This window comes from Trichechus manatus, unplaced genomic scaffold (genome assembly GCF_000243295.1).
Source record: "Trichechus manatus latirostris isolate Lorelei unplaced genomic scaffold, TriManLat1.0 scaffold00101, whole genome shotgun sequence".
NCBI lineage: Eukaryota > Metazoa > Chordata > Mammalia > Sirenia > Trichechidae > Trichechus > Trichechus manatus.
The window spans coordinates 4,713,127-4,733,150 of NW_004444037.1; the positions used below are offsets into that span (position 1 = coordinate 4,713,127).

The 20,024-nt window shown below is 36.5% G+C and overlaps 1 protein-coding gene across 6 annotated transcripts in view; it reads left to right on the forward strand.

Moving 5' to 3' along the window:
• Window positions 1–20,024, forward strand: part of CLOCK (clock circadian regulator) — a 144,599-nt gene that overhangs the window by 95,606 nt on the left and 28,969 nt on the right. For all 6 annotated transcript variants that reach the window (XM_023737328.1, XM_023737332.1, XM_023737331.1 and 3 more), the window contains 4 exons: window positions 5,441–5,530; window positions 14,658–14,778; window positions 18,447–18,560; window positions 18,694–18,812. In XM_023737328.1, the coding sequence (XP_023593096.1) occupies window positions 5,441–5,530; window positions 14,658–14,778; window positions 18,447–18,560; window positions 18,694–18,812 (444 nt within the window). The remainder of the gene's footprint in view (window positions 1–5,440; window positions 5,531–14,657; window positions 14,779–18,446; window positions 18,561–18,693; window positions 18,813–20,024) is intronic.

Here is a 20,024-nt window from a genome sequence, read left to right on the forward strand (position 1 = left end):
ACATGTTATCAGGAGGGACCAGTCCCTGGAGAAGAACATCATGCTTGGTAAAGTAGAGGGTCAGCGAAAAAGAGGAAGACCCTCAACGAGATGGATTAACAGGCTTGCAACAGTGGGCTCAAACATAGCAACGATTGTGAGGATGGCGCAGGACCAGCTAGTGTTTCGTTCTGTTCTACATAGGGTCTCTGAGTCAGAGCCGACTCAACGGTACCTAACAACAAAAACAGCAAACTTATTTTACAAACCAAAATAATAGTTGGCAATTTTGTTAATTATTTATTTTCTAAAAAGTAGTTTGATGTCCAAAATTACCTTTTAGGTATAAGTAATATATTTATGAAAGAGTGTGGTCAAGCTAATGTTTACAACAGAGAAAGAAAATAACTCATTTAATTACTCTTTAATTTTTATTCTATGATTATATTCTCAGTGCAAATTGTTTAATAGTACTTACTTTGCTGTGTATGAAAAGTTTCTTATAAATTCAAAAATTGGTATAATGTCTACTCTCATTTATTAACAGCCTAAATGAAGGAAATTATTTGTTCCTAATAAGCTGTCATGGTTTGAATTATGTCCCCCAAAAAATGTGTGTATCAATTTGGCTAGGCCGTGATTCCTGGTGCTGTGTGATTTTCCTGTATGTTGTAAACCTGCCTCTACTATGTTAATGAGGGAGGATGTGTGGCAGTTCGGTTAGTAACGCAGGACCTGATCTGCAAGACTGGATTGTGTCCTGAGGCAATCTCTTGAGATACAAAAGACAGAGGTGAACAGTGAGACGGGGGGACCTCATACCATCAAGAAAGCAGTGCCGGGAGCAGAGCGCGTCCTTTGGACCGGGGTCCATGCGCTGGGAAGCTCCTAGTCTGGGGGAACACTGAAGAGAAGAAGGCCGACAGAGAGGAAAAAGCCTTCCCCTGGAGCTGACACCCTGAATTTGGACTTCAGCCTACTTTGACTGTGAGGAAATAAACTTCTCTTCATTAAAACCATCCATTTGTGGTATTTCTGTTATAGCAGCACTAGATGACTAAGACATAAGCTAAACAGAAGAGTATCACGTTGAAATTTTTCTTTTCAATAGACAGTTAATTCTGTTGTTGAGAGTATACACAGCAAAAGGTACACCAATTCACCTGTTTTTACGCATACGATTCAGTGACATTGATTACATTCTTCTCGTTGTGCAACCATTCTTACCCTCCTTTTTTGAGTTGTTCCTCCACCATTAACATAAACTCACCATCCCCTAAGGTTACTAATCTTTCAGGTTGCTGTTGTCACTTTGATCCCATATAGATGTTCTTAAAAGACCATAATGCTCAAGGCAGACATGTTTGTACTAGTTTAGCTAAACTGTTGTTTGGTTTTAAGAAGACTTTAGGGAGTATTTTTTGCTTAAATTTTAAAGATTATCTCAGGGCAGTAGTTTCAGGGGTTCATCCAGCCCCCATGGCTTCAGAAAGTCTGAAGTCTGTGAGAATTTCAAATTCTGTTGTACATTTTTCCCCTTTTGATCAGGATTCTTCTATAGACTCTTTGATCAGAATGTTTAGTAATGGCAGCCGGACACCATCCAGTTCTGGTCTCATGGCAAAGGAGGCAGTTATTCTTGGAGGCAGTTAGCCACACATTGCATATCCTCTTTCTATTCCTGACTTTCCTTCCTTTGTTGCTCCAGGTGAATAGAGACCAATTGTCATGTCTTGGATGGCCGCCTGCAAGCTTTGAAGACCCCAGGCACTATGCAATGAACTAGGAGGTAGAACAGAGGCACTAAACATGTTATTAGACCAGTTAACTGGGATATCCCATGAAACCATGATCCTAAACCTCCAAACCAAGGAACCAAATCCCATGAGATTTTTGGTTGTACATAAGCAGTCTCAACAGCTGCTCTTTTTTTTTTTGGTCATTGTTGTAAATATATCTATCACAGAGCTTTTTGCCAGTTCAACTTTTTGCAGGTATATGTGTAACTTACTGACAGCAGTTAAAATAATTGACTGTCCAACCCTTCCCTTAATCAGTGTGATTTTTCCATCACCGTTAACCTCTCCATTTCACTCCCTCCCACCCCTGGTAACCACTCGTAAACTTTGGTCTCTGTACATTTGCCTTTTCTTGTTTTTTTATATACGTGAGGTCATAAAATATTTGTCCTTTTGTAATTGGCATGACTCAGCATAATGTCTTCAAGCTCCCATCCATATTATAGCCAAGACGTGTGGTAAATATATGCATATGATCAAAGAAAAAATAAAAGATTTTAGAGAGTATGACATTTATTTTTAACATACAACAGAGAAAAGTTTTTAAAAGCATTAAATTTTGAAAATATAAATTAATTTTTCTTATGATTATCCTCACAGTTTTTAGGATCACATTCCTTAAAAATGTTGCATTAATCATTTTGAATATGTCAAGGATAGTTTTTACTTTTAGTGAATATTTACAACTCTGAAGTAAATATGCATTCTATAGTTAATATGCCAAAATGGAGGATATGTGTGTGTATATATTACAACCTGGGTCCAAATGTTTGCTCGAATCTGATTTGACATGCCTAATTAAAATCTTTCCAAACCTATTGATTGAACAGGAAATAATATGATTCATAATTTATGTAGAATGTTTTGTTTGAATGAAGTTCACTTGTCTAGAATATAACCTAGTTGTGTTACTCTTGGCTAATCATGTTTAATCACATTACAGATAGGGAGCCCAGATGCAATTTTCAGCAAAGTTTCAGAGGTAGGCTATGTCTTGGAATGTTAGAGCTGCTAGTAGAAGAGGTTCGATCATTCAGTTCAACCTCTTCATTTTATGGATAAGGCCAGAGAAGTTGCAACTTGTACAACGTCAGATAGCTATTCATTGGAAGATCTGGGACTAAGATCTTAAAATTCACTTATAATTTGTGTTGAGTCTCTCTCTTCAGTCCTCCATTGCCACCTCTTCCTTCTCCCTTTTGTCTCTGTTGCATGAGGAGTATTTCTTGCTACTCTTGGAGGATTGGGAGTAGGCAAGGAAATCAGGGCAGTTTGGCCTGACCAGATCTCTATGTGAAGTCATCCAGTAGTCTGTAGTTCTTTTCGCTTGACTGTTGGTAGCCCTTTCCAGTAATACAAGAGGGAAAAGCTAGTGCCTTGTCAGCCAAAAGAAGGTACTGTTCCTTTCCATAGAACCTCCATTCCAATTTTCCCTAGACCAAATACTAAGCAAACACTGGAGTCTTTTTATTGTAGGTCAAGTAAATATGAAATGGAAAGATGAGCAGTTTTAACTAGTGAACCATGCCCAATATGAGGAAAGGATGAGTTTCACAGTCTTCAGCCTTGGGATGAGGATGTCCTTTTCTGTCTTACTTTCTCTTTCACGTCTCTCCAATCTTCCCCCTCAGTGCCCTTCTCAAAGCCCATTCAGTTTGATGTGCCCACCTACCTTTTTGGAAGGTACATCCCTCCTCTCGAGTCTGGACTTCTTTTATAAGATGCTGGTGGAGGCTTTTTCTGTTTAGTCTTCGCCTGTTTTGAACGAGGAGAGGTCAGGCTCTGGTCTTGCACTGGGATGAAGTCCTAAGTTCTGATTTGTTTCTTCTCTCCACGGAGAGCTACATCCCCATTCCTTACAAATATCTTAACAGCAAATATAGATCATCTTAGTAAATATTTAATTTGCTTCCAAAGATGACACTGTCTTCACATGAGTAAAGCACATCTCTTCTTCTTATCATCATTTTGATCTTATTCCTTGTCAAATAATCATAATTAACATTATTGTACTAGGGAGTTTTTAAAAGTAATTTTGAGTTTGCTTAAATTTTGAGATCTCTACCCCTCCCCCCATATCAGCCAAGAATGGGTTTGTCTGAGCCATCCTAGAACTAGGCATCTACCCCAAATAAGTTCTTTCTCAGATGTAACTCTATCCCCTGATATAAGGGATAAAGGGAGTGAGGAGTGCGTTTTTCCATAAGCTACCGTGTGCCATATATTTGCTAGGTGCCGCAAATACAGTGATAAGATAGACATAGTCCCTCATAGAGGTTGCTATCCTTTGAGAGATAATTAAGCAAGAAATGATAATTTAGTAAGTGTCTTGATAGGAGAAGACCAACCCTTATAAGTACATTTTCTGCTCTGTATCTTCAACTGCTTCGCCACTGGATCTTCCTTTCCCTCAGCTTGCAAATATACTTCAGTTACTCTTGTTTTTTTTTTTTTTTTAAAAAAAAAAAGCCTTCCCTCGATACTTGGTCATCTTTAAATTACTGTCTTTTCTTCCCCTCTAAAGTTCATGAGAGAGTGGTTTATAATAGCCTTGTGATCACCCACTCATTTCTAAACTCATTGCAGTCTGACTTGCCTCCCACTTCAAATGACTGTTTTGAAAGTAACCTAAATTCATTTCTCATTTTCTCGTTCCTTATCCTATTTTATCTCATTTTATCCTGAGCCACCTCTCTTCCTCCCCACTCACCTTGTTATTCTCTCTTCTACTGGCTCTTTAACAATAGTGTATTCTATTTTCTCTGGCGTTTTTCCTCTGCCTATTTCCCCTTTGTAGATAATTCCCCCCAAGGATTTGTCTTTGGCCTGCTTCTTTCTTTTGCAGATCTCATTTCTTCAGTTGTCACATCTGATTCTCAAATGAAAATACTTTATAATATGTAAAGTACAGGTATGGCTTATTATTGTCTTGTATCCCTGCTCTGACTTCTCTCCTGAACTTTAATTTTACATTCTCTATTTTTCTACGTCCTTTCTTCTCTATTCCTGCTGCTACGGATTTTGTTCAGATCCTCATTAACTTCCCCAACTATTCCAAAAGCCACTTCTCTCTAAATCCATTTTAAAGGATTTAAGACTTCCAGACTACTTTTGTTGAAGCACAGCTCCCTGCTCTAAAGCCTAGTGTTGACTACCTGTTGCATATAGAATAAAGTCAGTAGGTCTTAACTCAAGGGCTCTCATGATCTCACCCCAACCTAGTTTTTCAGCTTAATTTCCTACCACTCCCTTCTACTTTATCCCCCGTATATCTCCCTCTACTCAATCGTACATCTCTGTTAACATATCCAGAAGATATGTTTTTTGTGTGCCTAAGACATATGGCATTGTAGTTCAGAAATGTTAACATCTTCAAATAAGTCATGATATATATATATGATCAAGGTGTAGAGCATTAAGTGTCTGTCTTTTAGAAACTGTGCAATAGATAGCCAGAGAGTAATTTTTTTCAGAAGCATTTTAAAATGCGCAAAGATGTATAATGAAGTATTGTAAAGTGAAAAGCTAGCATTCTGTCAGTTCTCTGAATATTTCCAAATAAGTTGCATTAAGTGCCCTGTCATTTATCTTACTTAGATTTTTATTTGTCACATGAAATGCTTTTTTATTTTCATTTAACTGACCATTATGTTTAATTTCAGGCTCTTGATGGTTTTTTTTTAGCAATCATGACAGATGGAGGCATAATATATGTGTCTGAGAGTGTAACTTCATTACTTGAACATTTACCAGTAAGTATAAAAATCCTATGATCTCTTTCTTATTTAATGTCTATTTTAAACTTTTTAAAGCACCATGAAATAGAGCTCCAGAGCAGTGTTGAACACTGATTAGGGTGGGGATGAGAGCTCTCAGTATGTCTTTGTTTTGGTGTGGCTGTTTTCTGTCAGGTCAGTTGACTCTAATCTGTAGTAACTTTTAATATTTGGCTACCACTTTATCTAACCTCTGTTCTTCCTGCATTCCTTATTCTGATGCTAAGTTTTCAGTGGTTCCTTCTTAATCATCCTGGTGACGATCTTGCAGAGTCATTGAGAATATCTGAGAATAACTAAATTTCTACTGAGGTACTTGTTGCAGCTAAGAGCACTCATAAATAATTCTTTCAAAAGAATGACTTCTAAAATTGGTACAGAAGTTTTATGCTATTTACCTTGAACTGATAATACCACAGTGGCCATATTCAATTCGTGATTAATATGACTGAAAGCGTAGAGAATTAGAAAAGAAACGTATGATTTTGATTAGGATAGTGAATACCTGAATTGTGTGTTTGCTTTTTTTTATTCAACCTGTGTTTGTTGAGCATCTACTCTTTCCCAGACACTATGCTAGGTGCTCCGCTACAGTTGATGATTTTTATGAATTTGAAGTTTTTATTTAATATGTAATGTTCTTATCTCTTAAGATGGGCTTGTGATATAAATATTCTAAATGCCCAGCTCTTGAAAGTATGTAACAGTGCAAAGTAAACTGCTCTGTAAAGGTTTCTTTTAAGAGTTACTGAAAAGCAGTATCTCCCTCTGGTTATTCAGCTACTTCATACTTTATAAAGAGAATGGATTCCACGTATAAAAGGCCAGACACTTTCTTACTGAAAGCCAGGCAGTAAGTAATTTGCTAATTTATTTGTGTCACAGAGAAAATGATTTGACTTCACTGTTTGTCTAGGGACATAAATCAAGATTTATCTTGTAAAAGCTCAGGTGATCACATTTTATTTTAAAATAATCATGTGACATTAACCTTGGATTTTCTCAGCATTGTTTTCCTTTTGAATAATGCGTGTGGTAAACATTCAAAATATGTTTGTTGAATGAGGAGTGTAAATGAATGAATAATAACTTTAATTATGACTTTCTTTTCTAGTAAGCCTAAATAGTAGGTGATGAGTCTATTTAAAAAAATACTTTGAAAGTTAAGAATGAGATTATAGTAACCTGTAAGAACACTGGCATGGGCAGAGAATAGGACAGACCAGTTATCTGAATTTTCTGGGTATCACTTTGTTAACTGTTAATAATATTCATTTTTATAATACTATTTTCTTGCATGTTTATTATATTTAAACACAGAACATGCATTATTTTCAAGTTTACACAGAACATTTACCAAGATAAATCATATTCTGAGCCATAAAACAAGTCTTAATAAATTTAGTATGATTCAGATCATACAAAGTATGTTATCTGTGCACAGTGGAATTAAATTAGAAATCAGTAACCAAAAGATAATCTGGAAAGTTCGTACACATTTGAAAACTAACACAATTCTAAATAAGAGAGTGTTTTGAATTGAATGAAAATGATAGCCGAACATATAAGAATTTGTGGAATGCAGGTAAAACACTAAGAATAGAACACCAGATATCTATATTAGAAAAGAATAAAAGTCTCAAATTAATTACCTAAGTTTTCATTAAGAAACTGGAAAAAGAATCAATTAAACCAAAAAAGACATGCCGAAGAAAATAAATAATAAAGAGAAGAGCAGAAATCAGTGACAAGAAAACAGAAAAAGAATAGGGAAAATTAATGAAACCGAAAACCTTCTTTGAGGTCAATGAAATAGGTAAACCTGTAGCCATATTCATTGGAATAAAAGAGAGAAGATATAAATTACAAATATCAGATATAAGAAAATTATCTCATTATAGATTCTACAGTCAAAGGGAATATTATGAACAACTTCATTCCAGTAAATTGACAACTTATATAAAAAGGACAAATTCCTTGAAAGACACAAACTACCAAAGCTCGCTCAAAAAGAAATTGTTGTTGTTAGGTGCCATCAAGTTGGTTCCGACTCATAGTGACCTTGTGTACGACAGAACAAAACACTGCCTGGTCCTGTACCATCCTCACAATCTTTGCTTTGTTTGAGCCACTGTGTCAGTCTGTCTTGTTGAGAGTCTTCCTCTTTTTCACTGACCCTCTATGTTTACCAAGTATAATGTCCTTCTCCAGGGACTGGTCCCTCCTGATAACATGTCCAAAGTATGTAAGGCCAAGTCTCACCATCCTGTCTTCTAAGGAGCATTCTGACTGTACTTCTTCCAAGACAAATTTGTTTGTTCTTCTGGCAGTCCATGGCATATTCAACATTCTTTGCCAACACCATGACTCAAAGACGTCAATTCTTATTCGGTCTCCCTTATTCATTGTCCAGCTTTCACATACATATGCGGCAGTCATTGAAAATAGCATGGCTTGGGTCAGGTGCACGTTAGTCCTCAAAGTGTCATTTTTGCTTTTTAACACTTTGAAGAGGTCTGTTTGATCCTTGACTGCTGGTTCCACGGGTGTTGATTGTGGATCCAAATAACATGAAACGCTTGATAACTTCTCTTTTCTCCATTTATCCTAATGTTGCATACTGGTCCAGTTGTGAAGATTTTTGTTTTCTTTATGTTGAGCTGTAATCAGTACTGAAGGGGCTGTAGTCTTTGATCTTCATCAGTAAGTGCCTCGAGTCCTCTTCACTTTCAAAAAGCAAGGTTGTGTCATCTGCATAACACAGGTTGTTATTGAGCCTTCCTCCAATGTTGTGTTCTTCTTCATAGAGTCCAGCTTCTCATATTATTTGCTCAGCATACAGATTGAATAAATATGGTGAAAGGATTCAACCCTGACACACACTTTTCTTGATTTTAAACCACACAGTATCCCCTTGTTCTGTTTAAACGACTGCCTCTTGTTCTGTGTACAGGTTCTGCATGAGCACAATGAAGTGTGCTAGAGTTCCCATTCTTCGCAGTGTCATCTATAATTTGTTATGATCTACACAGTCAAATGCCTTTGCATAGTCAAGAAGAAATAAATAACCTGATAGTTTTATATCTAATAGAAAATTTGAATTTTTAGTTAAAAACTCCTACAGAGAAAGTTCTTGGCCCAAATGACTTCACTGGTAAATTCTACCATACATGTAAGGAAGAAACAATATCAGTTCTACAAAATCTCCTCCAGAAAATTGTAGAGGAAGGAATATTTTCCAGCTCATTCTGTGAAGTCAGCATTATCATACCAAACCAGGCAAAGACATAAGAAAACAATATTACAGACCGACATTTGTGTCCCTCAGAATGTTATGTTGGAAGTCCTAACCCCTGTACCTGTAAATATGAACATTTTTGGAAATAAAGTTTTTTGTTACGTTATTGAGATCAGACCATAGTAGGATGAGTCCTAAAGGTAATCACTTCTAAGTCATGTCTGATAAGAAGAGCAAAATAGACACAGATGCACACACACACACACACACAAACACACACAGAAGAGACCTTGTGAGGAACCATCTATAAGCCAAGGAATGTCAAGCACAGGGCTGCCAACTAGGAAGGACCCTCAAAGAGCCAATGCCCTGATTTAGACATCTATCCTCCCAAACTGTGACACAGTAGATTTTTGTTCTTTAAAGCCACCCACTTGTGGTATTTTTTGTTAAAGCAGCACTTGGAAACTAAGAACCTCGTGAACATAGATTCAGAAATTCTTAACACAATTTTAGGAAATCATGTTCAGCAGTATATAAAAAAGAATTATACACCATGGCCAAGTATGGTTTATCTCAGGAAAGCAGGTCGGTTTAACATTAGAAAAATCAGTGAATGTGATGTATTTCAACATGTTGCTGCTGTTGTTAGTTGCCATTGAGTTGATTCCGATGCATGGCGACCTAATGTGTGCAGAGTAGAACTATATTAACAGAATAAAAAAGACAAATTATAGGATCATCTTAATAGATGCAGAAAAAGCATTTAACAAAATCTAGCATCCATTCCTGATGAAAACTGTCAGCAAGCTAGCAATAAAGGGGACCTCTTCAACCTTTTTAAAGGGCCTCTATGAAAAACTTACAGCTAATATCATACTTAAAGGTGAAAGACTGAGTATTTTCCTTTTCAGATAAGGAACAAGGCAGTAATGTCTCCTCTCACCACTTGTGTTCAACATTGTACTGGAGGTTTTAACCAGTGTACTAAGGCCAGAAAAAGAAACAAAAGCCATCTAGATTACAAAGGAAAAAAAAAAGTCCATATTCAGAGATGAAACGATCATTTATGTAAATATCCTATGGAACCTACGAAAAAGCTACAAGAACTAGTAAGTGAGTTTAGCAAGTGTGATGGTTAAAGTTTATTTGTCAGTTTGGCTAGGCCATAATTCTCAGTGGTTTGGCAGGTATTATGTAATTATCCTTCATTTTGTCATCTGATGTGTGCAGCCCATCAGTTGAAAGGAGAGTTTCCTTGGGGGTGTGGCCTGCATCCTATATATATATAGATGTTCTGGCAAAGCTTGCCTTCTCTGAATCCTACATCCGACTTGTCATCATCTGACCTCTGGTTCTTGGGACGTGAGACAGTAGCCTGCCGTCTGACCTGCTGATTTTGATTTTGTCAGCCCCTGCAACCATGTGAGTCAGGAGAAGCCACCAGCCTGATGTCTGACTCACAGATTTGGGACTTGCCAGCCTCCACAACTGTGTGAGGCATTTCCTTGAAATAAATCTCCCTCTCTATGTCTCTGTGTGTGTGTGTGTACACGCGCACACACACACACACATATATATATTCATACATGTGCTTCACTGGTTTTACTCCTCTAGAGAACCTAGCCTAAGACAGCAAGGTTGCAGATCAATATACGAAAATCATTTTAACTCTGTATACTAGCAATGAAGAATTGGAAATTAAAATTAAACAATGCCGTTTATATAGTAGGATCAAAAATATAAAATGCTTAGGAGTAAGTCTGATAAAAAAAAAATTCCAAGACATGTACTCTGAAAACTCCACAATATTGCTGTGAAAAATTAAGAAGACCTAAGTAAGTGGAGAGCAGTTACCATGTTTGTGGATCAGAAGACTCAATATTGTTCAGATGTCAGTTTTCCCTAAACTGATCTGTGAATTCAGCAGGGTTCCAGTCAAAATCCCAGCAGACTTTTGGGTAGAAACTGACAAGCTGATTTTGAAACTTAAGTTGAAATAAAAGGACTTGGAATAGCCAAAATAACTTGGAAAAAGAACAAAGTTGGAGGACTAACTGCCTGATTTCAAGATTTATATAGCTCCACCAATCAAGACAGTGAGTTGTTAACATAAAAATGGACATATAGATCAATGGGACAAAATAGTCTAGAAATAGACCTATGTATATATGGTCAATTTATTTTCAACCAAATTGTAAAGCCAATTCATTGGAAAAGGATAGACTTTTCAACAAATGGTGCTGCAACAGTTGGCTGTTCATATGTAAAAATTGAATCTCATTCCATACCTAGCACCATGTACAAAAATTGAGCCAAAATGGACCATAGATGTAAGTGTAAAACCTTAAACTATAAAACTCAACACTTTTATCTTTAAATAATTGTATGAGTTTAACCTTGCATTTCCTCAGTAGTTTTTTTTCCTTTTGAATAATGTCTAACACAAAACAAACGTTCAGTAAATATTTGTTGAATTAGTAAATAAGTAAATAGTGACATTATTTAATGTTTGCTTTTCCAGTAAGCCCAAATAGTAGGTGATGAGCTCAACATTTAAAAATTGTTTTGAGAGTAAAGAGTGAGATTATAGCAACATACATAGTGTGGGCAGAGAAAAGGAACGATCAATTAACTGAATTTTCTGGGCAACTTTAAAGATATATATATTTGCGTAGTAAAACAACCCAGGGAAAGAAAGATAGGATTAAGATAAGATTAAGTAATTGGAATAAAGTATAATTGTATGCTTTTAAAACATACATAATTGTATTGATATTTCTTTCAATTATATGTTTATAGAAACTGTATTATCTTTTTTTTTTTTTTCCCATAATCTTTAGTGATAAACAGCATCATTTGCAATGTGGTCACACTTTTTAGAAAGCCTGCTTCTTGGACGCTTTCCTTGAACTCCATTTCAGAATCAGCTGTCCCTCTTTCCTGTTCTTGTGTTACCTTATACATGCTACCATCATGACACTTACAGTGAATTGTAATTCTCTGTTTATTCGAATGCTTAGTGTAGTTGTAAGTTTCTTGAGGACAGGGACTTTATCTCTGTACCCACAGGAGCTGGTTTGTTTCTCAGAGAGGTAACTCAGTTATTTATTGAATGCATGAAAATGAGAAGGCTATTTGGAATGGTTGTCTTTAAAAATCTGTTTTTAATGGCACACTGGTGGATCCCTAGCGAGGGGAAATCTAATTGCATTTTGAAATGGCAACATGTGACAGAACTAGTTGGGAACCATAAAAGCCCTCTTGATCTTCCCATTCCCTCCTGGGTCTCTCCCCCCACCCCTGCCCCCTTAGCCCTTTATTTTAGAGCAGTTTTAGATTCACAGAAAAGTTGAGAAGATAGTATAGAGAATTCCCACATTTTGCACACCTAGTTTCCGCTGTCATTACCATCTTCTGGATCTTTTTCATTGATTGTGTCAGCCAGTGGATATAGGCTGGCAGGTGAGTTTTTGGGCAGGGGAGATGACCACTGCTGCTCATCCAGTAGACTTATTTAGTTCTATACTGTGATAATAGTATATACTTCTAAAACAATTTTTTGCTGCTCTGCAGTTACTGTGGATAGTTTATATCACTGACATTGCTGAATTGTATGTTATTTGATGTTTGAAAACAGAATGCCTTGTTTTGAGAAAACTAAACAATCCTTGTTTAGGATCAATCACAATAAGAAAAATTTATGTAAGTGGTTTTTTTTTTTGTTGTTCTGGGTTGTCATTAATAATAATTAAACTGTAACAGGTGCTAAACAAAAGGTTTAAAACAATAGTGCTCCCTTTTTTGTGTTTTAATATAGAAGTAGTCCCCAACTTACAATGGGGTTCTGTTCCAGCGACTCCATCGTAAGTTGGTGCTGATGTAAGTCAAATACCTCTTTTTGTTTTTTTTTAAGTTTTCATTATTATTGTCTTTTTTTAATCAATATCTTTATAAATCTGATTTTTTGAACATCTGCTATTGAACATCTGAGAATGATCACATCAGCAAATTATGCACTGCAAGATCGTACGTAGTACATATTACTGACAATAAGATGTACCCCTCCTCCAAAAAAAAAGAGGTCATAAGTGCAGTTTGTCATAACTTGAATACTTCGTAAATCGGGGCCTACCTGTACTTATTTGTTTTGTCTGAAAGTAGAATTTCGTCTGCTACCCAGAGGGAAGAGAAATTAGCAAACACCTAAATTAGGCTTAGGTGTGTTTATAATACTGTTCTGTTGATAAATTAAAACTTGTTATCTTAATCAGTGGTCCATATGATTTAAAATTTAAAATTTCAATTATAAGACTGATTCGATAAGCCCTGCAAAAAACCGTTTTCTTAACTTTGTCACCTCATACTAATGAAACTAATTTAGGCATATTTTAACTTATTATTTTTGGCTAATAAGCTGGCATAAATGCTTAATTCATTTTGAGATTAGAAAGGAAATTTATGGGTTTATTTATTTGCTGTGACAAATTTGTAAGGTCATTCACTTCAGTACGAGGATTCAAGTTATTAGCAAGAAACATGAAACCCAGAGGGAGTAGACTTAATTGTGCACAGTTTAGTGTAAGGACAACTAAACTTTGAGGACTAAAGACAGAAGAAAAAATGTGAATGAGTGGCTTGTGTGAAGAGTAGTAAAACACCCTTTTCCTACCCCCAGCCATCTCCAGTAGCTCAATAGTGGGTTTTGTTTTGCTTTTCTTTTCTTTTTAGCAGTGGAGTTCTTTAAACAAAATTTTTACAGATGTTTAAAATATAGACAAAATAAAAGTTAAACTGCTTTGGTTGGGTGTAGGGGAAGCACCCCAAACCCTGCCTCCATAGCACCTTTACACTTCCCTGCCCACCACCCTTACCTCCACAGTCCTTGAGATACTATTCAGGATCCCCAGGATTCCACAGAGCAATTTGAAAATGTAGAAACCAAATAGAATGGACTGGATCCTGTAGGAAATGGAAAATCACTGAAATTTTGTTGTTAATAATACATAAGGAGCGGAACTCTTACTCATCTTTGAGTCCACAATCCCTGACACACTGTAGGCAACCTGATGTTTGTCGAATTACTGTTGATTAATGACTAATGATTAAAAGCTGTATTTTAGCAAGGATCATAATGCTTAACGTATTGGTTGCCTTTTTTTAGTTAGCTAAAAGCAAAACTTTTTGACAGTGGGATATAGGATAGATGCCTGGAAAAGCTTAAATAAGAAATAAAGGACACATTTGGTAATTGAAGTAACACCAAAGTCAAATCTTCTCTTTGTTTAGCCTTTAGCTAGTCCTTTGTCGTAGACATACCACTGTAGTGTACTTTTCTTATTGTGTGCCGTCGAGTCGATTCCGACTCATAGTGACCTTATAGGACAGAGTAGAACGCCCCATAGGGTTTCCAAGGAGCAGCTGATGGATTTGAACTGCTGACCTTTGGTTAGCAGTCAGGCTCTTAACCACTGTGCCACCAGGGCTCTAGAGGTTTGACTATACAATAAGGATAGGCCTCTTTGGCAAACATTTTTCTAATCAACTCTCTTAGTTCTGTTGTATTTTAAAGTGTTCAGATTTAGTGCAGCTCAGCTTTGCAAATCATGAAGCTTTCAAGGTCATATTGATCATGGATCTAATGGCACTGGTGTGAGAGGTATAAAGGTCATTTTAATCTTCTTACAACTTTTCAGCTTGTCTTCGTTTTTTGAGATGTGGTCCTTAACTTGACATTTGTCAGTTTTTTCAGTTAATTGAGTCATTTGCTCCTCTAATGTTTTTATAGTGATTATATACTTTTAAAATAAATGTCTCTGGAATCATTAAAATCATTTTACTTTTTTTTTTTAATTTCTTTTTCAGTCTGATCTTGTGGATCAAAGTATATTTAATTTTATCCCAGAGGGAGAACATTCAGAGGTTTATAAAATACTGTCTACGCATCTGCTGGAAAGTGATTCATTAACCCCCGAATATTTAAAATGTAAGTAGTGGCTGTTAAGCAAAAAGTAAAATTTTATTTTTGAAAGACGATATTTATCCTTTACTTTTGTAACTTTATGACAAACACATACAAGTTTAACTAAACGTAGGACATTGTTCATGTACCCTATTAGATCCTTGAAATTACATCTTGCTTGTTATAATAAATCTGGATCATAGTTATGCCACAAAATTATATTTTATGCAAAAATGTAACCTGGTAATATATTCTTACTAATTTTTAAATAAAATCCTTTTTTATTTAATGTGAGAAAATTAAATATTCTCATTCCCCTCCCCCTTCATTAACCAATTAGACAAACTATGAGGAAAATATAACTTTTGTATTTCTTTTTCAATTATTAAATGAAGGAACCACTTTATTTATTAAACAGAGTTAAACAGTCATTTATTAGATGTATCTAATGTACCAGACAATTGTGCTATGTTATAAAAAATGCTAAGAATAGTGAAAAATAATCCCTGCCATCAAGAAGCACGGAATATTATGATATAATCAGACATTTCTGCTAGATTCATTGGACAACTTAATTTGACCAAAACACCTCATTTGCTTCATTGAATTGCTGTGTATATTTGTTTTCTGTGTTTTGGAAAATTTAAAGTTGTTACGACACTGTATTTAGCCATTAACTATTAGGTATCTTCTTTACTCACTCTTTTCAAGATTTTTTTTAAATTTTGACATCTGATAATACTGATATTAATCATTTTGAAGATTTTTTGTTTTTTAGGAAGCCTCAAATTTTATAGCTTGCTAGCTGTCCAAGAACTGAGGTATACACATACACGCAAATATATGTACACATATGTATCTATGTTTGATAAGAAGCTCTGGTGGGCACGATGGTTAAGCACTCGGCTGCTAACCAAAAGGTTGGCAGTTCAAACCCACCAGCCGTTCTGTGGGAGAAAAGATCTGGCAGTCTGCTCCTGTAAAGATTACAGCCTAGGAAGCCCAATGAAGAAGTTCCATTCTGTCACATGGGGTCACTTGGAGTTGGAATCGACTCAGCGGTACACAACAACAACAACAACAACATATATGTTCGATAAGGAAGGAGAGTCTGTAAAGGGGAGTTGAGGAAAGCCAGGGACCAAGAGAATCCATTTCAAGCCTGTTTTATATTTGTTTAAAAGTTCTTATGAAGTTGATTAGTAGACCGTTCTGGGAGTTGAGAGTGGCACACATGGTTAAGCGCTGGACTACTAACCGAACGGTTGGCAGTTCAGACCCATCCAGGGGTATCTCAAAAGACAGACCTGGCAATCTGCTTCTGAAAGGTCACAGCCTTGAGAACCCTGTGGAGCAGTCCTACTCAGCATACATGGGGTTGCAGTGACCCTGATGGCAACTAACAACAACAGTAGGCCATTCGAGTCTAGTGCTTGGGAGAATGATTTGGGCTGGATATAATTGATGTAGAGGCCAGTTACATGCCTATGAATAGTATGTGAGGTCATGGCATTGAATGACATTGCTTGAGGTAAATATATAGGGCAATGAGAGAAGAATTAGAAGGGTAGAATCCTGGAAGGTAACAATAGGTGGACAAAGGAGAAAGGAGTCTGCTTTAGAGACCTTCATAAGGGCAGAATTGCCTAGAGAACTGAATGTAAGCTTCAGGCAGAAAGACAGACCTTAGGTTCCTGTATCTAAAATCAGAAGTGAGGATGGCAACAATAGTTTTTGATAGAGAAAAGCCTTAATTAAATGACTGACTGACTCCCTCTTTAAACAGCTGATACAAAAGTTCTCCCAGAAAAAAGTATTTCATGATAAAGGAATAAACATGAGTTAAAACACAGAAGGGAAATTGGAAAATTCATAATTTTGCAAGAGATCATTTTGACCATGATGAAGATGAGGTGGTACTGGTGGTGTAGTCTGTATCTAGAGAAGGAAATAGGGGCAGAATTATGAATGTTTTATCCTACAGAGTTTGATTTTTGTTTTACACAGTGAGGAACCAGTGAAATGGTCTGGAAAAAAATCACTCAGGTGGAAAATTTGGAAGAGAACCAGACTGGAGACAAAAAGTAAAGCTATATAATCCTAGCAAGTAGAAGTAAGAATGGAGAGGAAAGGGGATAATTGTGTGTTAAGTAGATAAACTCAGTAGGACTTGATGCTAGGCACAGGTCACCGAGTAGATAGGGATCATCAGTGGGAACGGTTTGGAGAGGAAGGTAGTTGGATTTTGAACCTGTTGCATTAGATAATGAAGTCATCTATCATAATAATGACACAAGAGTATAAACTGGATGCAGTGAGCAGAAGAGAGGTGTTAATAGTGTTTGAATGCTAAAATGATATGATGAAACTTATATTATTCTAAGAGTAGTAGGCAAGGCCATATCTGAGTGTGGAGGCATAATTAATAAACTGTTGCATTTATCTAGATGCAAAGTAATTTCAGTCTGTATAAATTGGTGGTAGTGTGTGCTCAGTTGGAAAAAGTTACTTTTGAGAGCTTTGTCAGTGAAATAAATTGCAGGTGCTAGGTACAAATTCTAAGGGAGAATCTGTAGACGGGATAATGACGAGAATCCTTAGAAGGGAGGATGACAAGACCTTGTCTCACATACTTTGGACATGTTATCAGGAGGGACGAGTCCCTGGAGAAGGATATCATGCTTGGAAAAGTTAGCGAGTCAGCGAAAAAGAGGAAGACCGTTGACGAGATGGATTGACACAGTGGCTGCAACAGTGAACTCAAACATAGCAAAGATTGAGGATGACACAGGACCAGACAGTGTTTCGTTCTGCTGTAGCACAGGGTCTCTGTGAGTTGGAACCAACTCGACTGCACCTAATAACAATAGTTACAGATTAGATTTGGGACTTGTGACGGAAAGAGAACAGACAAAATTGATATGGTTTCTAACTTGGAAGATAAACACAAATAGGATAAAGGGGAAGCACAGTTTAGGAAGAAAGGGTAAGTTCACTTTGAATATTTTGAGTTTAAGTTGCTGATGGTACACAGTCAAGTGGAAATGTCCTGAAAGCAAGTGTTGATATGAGACTTGGTCTTACATGAAATGTTAGAGTTGGGGAAAGATCTAGAAGTAAAAATCTTGCCAAAGCCAGTAAGTTTGTAAAGGATAGCAAACGATCAAGACTAAAAGAACCTTTGTGAATGCCCACAGGTTGAAGTTGTACTAGCAGAAAGAGATAGGAGTAGTCAGTGAGGTAGGAAGGTAAGTTTCATGCTGTGGGAATGAAGAAGTGTTGGCTTTAAGAGGTGGAAGCAATGAGGAAAGACCATTGAGGCTGACAGTACAAACGTTGGAAGCCTTTAGGAGAGCAATTTTTGTAGAGTGGTAAGAGCCACCATGCGTGAAGTTAAGGGTAATTAATATATGGAAACTGAAGTACATAAGGAAAACAAAGGAGATCTATGTTACTAAAAAGAGTAGCATGAACAACCTTGTTTGAGACGGGAAGACCTGAGCAAATTTAAAAGTGGAAAGTAAAGAACCAAAGAAGAGAATATGTAGATGCTAGAGGAATGAATAACAGTGGTGTGGCCCCAAACCTAGAGAAGATAGTAAAGACTGTTTAAGGTAGAGATGGAAGTGTTAGCTTTAGAATGGTAAGCAAAACCTTTCTTTGAAGTACATTATATTTTTCTGTTGTTTCAGCAAAAAATCAGTTAGAATTCTGTTGTCATATGCTTCGAGGAACTATAGACCCAAAGGAACCAGCAACCTATGAATATGTGAAATTCATAGGAAATTTCAAATCTTTAAACAGTGGTAAGTTAAAAATCCTTCTCTTAAAGTGTAATTTTGACTTGGTTTTCTTTTACACTCTTAAAGACATAGAAGTTTAGACATCAGATAAAAACTAGGTGAATTAACAATGAAACATATTTCCTTATTGTTTTAGCGTCTACTTCAGCGCACAATGGTTTTGAAGGACCTATACAACGCACACACAGGCCTTCTTATGAAGATAGAGTATGTTTTGTAGCTACTGTCAGGTTAGCTACACCTCAGTTCATCAAGGTACGTTTCTAATTTTATATCCCAAAAGGGATTTTGAATCATACATATGTATTAGTTCAGTAGGACTGCCATAACAAATTACCATGAACTGGGTGGCTTAAAACAACAGTAACTTATTCTTAACAGTTTAGGAGGCTAGAAGTCTGAAATCAAGGTGTTTGGCAGGGCTTGTTCCTTCCGAAGGCTCTAGGGAAGAATCTTTCCTTGCCTATCCCTGGCGTTTGGTGGTTGCAGGCAGTCCTTGGCATTCCTTGGCTTATAGTTGCATCACTCCAGTCCCTGCCTCCATCGTCCCATGGCCTTCTTCCCTGTGTTTCTTCACATGGCCTTCTTATAAGGATGCCATCATTGGATTTAGGGCCCATCCTAATCCAGTATGACCTTATCTTAGCTAATTACATCTGCAAAGACCCTATTTCCAAATAAGGTCACATCCTAAGGTTCTGGGTGGACATGAATTTTAGGGAAGGGACACTATTCAACCCAGTACATCCTCAGGACTGTATGTAATTTTGTTTGTTTCTAGAATGACTGAAACTTCCTGCAAACATTAAAGTAGCCATGGTCATGAATCATTAAATATGCATGAGCATGATATTTTTGAAGCAAATAATGAAAGTTATTAAGACACTCATAAAATTACGTAACTAAAAGTTTTAGTATACATCCTTTGCAATTAATCAGTGGTTATATATTACCATTATCCAACCTTTGTGCAGAATTTTAGGATGCTCTTTTTATAGTTAAGGGAAAAGCTATAATCTAGATAATTTTTGAAAGATTATTTTTTAAATTTACTTTTAAAATATACAAGTGACTTTTAACAAGGAGAGTTTACCTTTTCAAATTTTCAATGTTTCCTTTCCTGGGCCCAACTAACAGGTGATTAGTAGAGGAGTAGGAAAGTGAGATAGTTCAACCACAGAAAGTGGCTGGAAAGCAGAAGCCATCCTAAGATTTCAAATTTGGGGAGAGACCATTATATAGGACAAAGTACTAAATTAGCAGTTAGGAGATCTTAAACCCGTCTTGCTCTGCTTCTTTTGACCTTAGGAAATATTTATTGATTTCTTTCTACCCATACTTGTTGCCTTCGAGTTGATTCTGACTCATAACGACCCTAAAGGACAGAGTAGAACTACCCTATAGGGTTTCCTAGACTGTAATCTTCTTGGAAGGAGACTGCCACGTCTTTCTCCTGCGAAGCGGCCG